This window comes from Priapulus caudatus, unplaced genomic scaffold (genome assembly GCF_000485595.1).
Source record: "Priapulus caudatus unplaced genomic scaffold, Priapulus_caudatus-5.0.1 Scaffold416, whole genome shotgun sequence".
Taxonomy (NCBI): domain Eukaryota; kingdom Metazoa; phylum Priapulida; class Priapulimorpha; order Priapulimorphida; family Priapulidae; genus Priapulus; species Priapulus caudatus.
This window is the reverse complement of record NW_014577477.1, coordinates 183,510-185,398: the sequence shown is the minus strand read 5'-3', so window position 1 is coordinate 185,398 and position 1,889 is coordinate 183,510. Positions and strand designations below refer to the sequence as shown.

Sequence of the window (1,889 nt, the reverse complement as noted above, 5' to 3'; positions counted from 1 at the left end):
ATGTGCACATGCGTGTCCGTGTGTGTCCGTGTGCACATGCGTGTGACGTACGTTGTTTCCAGATGGGCTGGCGGTTATGCAGGAGATGGGCTCCGTCGTCTGGCTGCGGTAAGCGTGCCTCTGTGCTGCTGCCTCCTCCATCTGCTGCTCAAAGAAGTGGCTTCGCCGCGCTTCCAGGTCTTCTATTTCCTCGTACTGTATCCAGTCCTATGATCACGGCAAGTAGACGTGCAGGGTCAGAGCGAGTGTGTGTGTGTGTGTGTGTGTGTGTGTGTGTGTGTTGTGTGTGTGTGTGTGTGTGTGCGTGTGTTGTGTGTGTGCGTGTGTGTGTGTTTATAAGAGTGAAAGAGCGAGCGAGAGAGAGAGACAAAGACAGAGAGACAGAGAAAGAGAGAGAGATGTGTACAGTACGTAATAGCATGAGTAGTGATCATTGGGCAAATCAAACACTTGTCAAAATCACAGTGTAGTTAACTATAATGACACAGCAACACAACTGCACTTTAATTACGCTGGGCAAATGTGTTTTTGCCATCATTATCGACATGTCGAGTAAGCTATCGCCCACCTCCAGGTCGTAGTACCACTTTCGCGATGTTGCCCTCTTCAGTAGGTCCTTGTCCTTGCGATTCTGTCGAAAATGCCAGTCGAGGTGCTCGGCATACTGCTGGTTCTGGACTGCTCGGAAGCGCATGCCGCACGATGCACACTGCACACCGACGTATAGGATGTCGACCACTCCAGTATAGTACCTGCTCACATGACAAAAAGCCTGCCTGTGACTACGTCCGCAAAATACGGCGGTTTAGGGGGCGAGGAGCTACTGCGATGTTTGTTTTTCCCTACCGACTTTACCTCACATTCGCGTGCACAACCATTGCCGTGTAACTGAATCGGTGACACTTGACTTTGCTATAAGTAAACGAATGTAGGCGAATGCAGGATAGCTACGAAGTAGCGGCTGGCTAGTTGCAACACGCCAACACTGAGGCCATAATAAAAATATTGTTTGTTTGCCCTCACCCAACCGACCCGCCAAAAATGGGCCGACTAAAGAATTTTATTGTTTTTTTGTGTTTTTTTTACTGTACATTATATTAATCTGTAGGCAATACATTCATTATATGTACCAAGCAAAACAAACATTCAACATAAAAGGTATCTCCACACAAGCACACCCGAGCATGTAGACACCATGCTGAATTTGTAAAAAGACCCCTTCAAAAAAAGAAGAAGCCTACCTATCTACCCAAAATTTTCAGCCTGGGTCGGGTGAGGGCAAACAAAGATTTTTTTAATTGTGGCCCTGCCTGTTGCTACTCACGTTCTCAGCTTGCGCGTGTCCCACTTGGTGAGGTGTGGCACGTGTTCAAGCTGCTCTGGCTGAGGCTTCACCTGGATCTTTGACTTGACAATGCCGAGAAGATCGAGCGCTCGCATCGTGTCGACATGTGACATGCCCATAACAGATGTTGGTGGCGTGGCGACTGCTGCTGCTGCTGCTGCTACGATATAACACACAAACAGGGTTAGAACCATGGGAGATGATAACCATGATTTGACGTATGGGAGATAACACTAACAATCAGGATTAGAGGCTTGAGAGCTACGATATAACACACAAACCAGAGTTAGACCATGATTTGACGTTTGGGAGATAACACAAACAATCGGGGTTAGAGCTACGATATAACACACAAACCAGAGTTAGACCATGATTTGACGTTTGGGAGATAACACAAACAATCGGGGTTAGAGCTACGATATAACACACAAACCAGAGTTAGACCATGATTTGACGTTTGGGAGATAACACAAACAATCGGGGTTAGAGCTACGATATAACACACAAACCAGAGTTAGACCATGATTTGACGTTTGGGAGATAA

The 1,889-nt window shown here is 46.9% G+C and overlaps 1 protein-coding gene across 1 annotated transcript in view; it reads right to left on the bottom strand.

Moving 5' to 3' along the window:
• Nucleotides 1-1,501, bottom strand: part of LOC106810179 — a 12,469-nt gene extending 10,968 nt beyond the window's left edge. The window contains exons 1-3 of the mRNA XM_014813460.1: nt 1,325-1,501; nt 569-752; nt 52-207 (exon numbers count right to left, since the gene is read on the bottom strand). Of these exons, the coding sequence (XP_014668946.1) occupies nt 52-207; nt 569-752; nt 1,325-1,464 (480 nt within the window). The 5' untranslated portion in view covers nt 1,465-1,501. The remainder of the gene's footprint in view (nt 1-51; nt 208-568; nt 753-1,324) is intronic.
• Nucleotides 1,502-1,889: the final 388 nt, after the last annotated feature.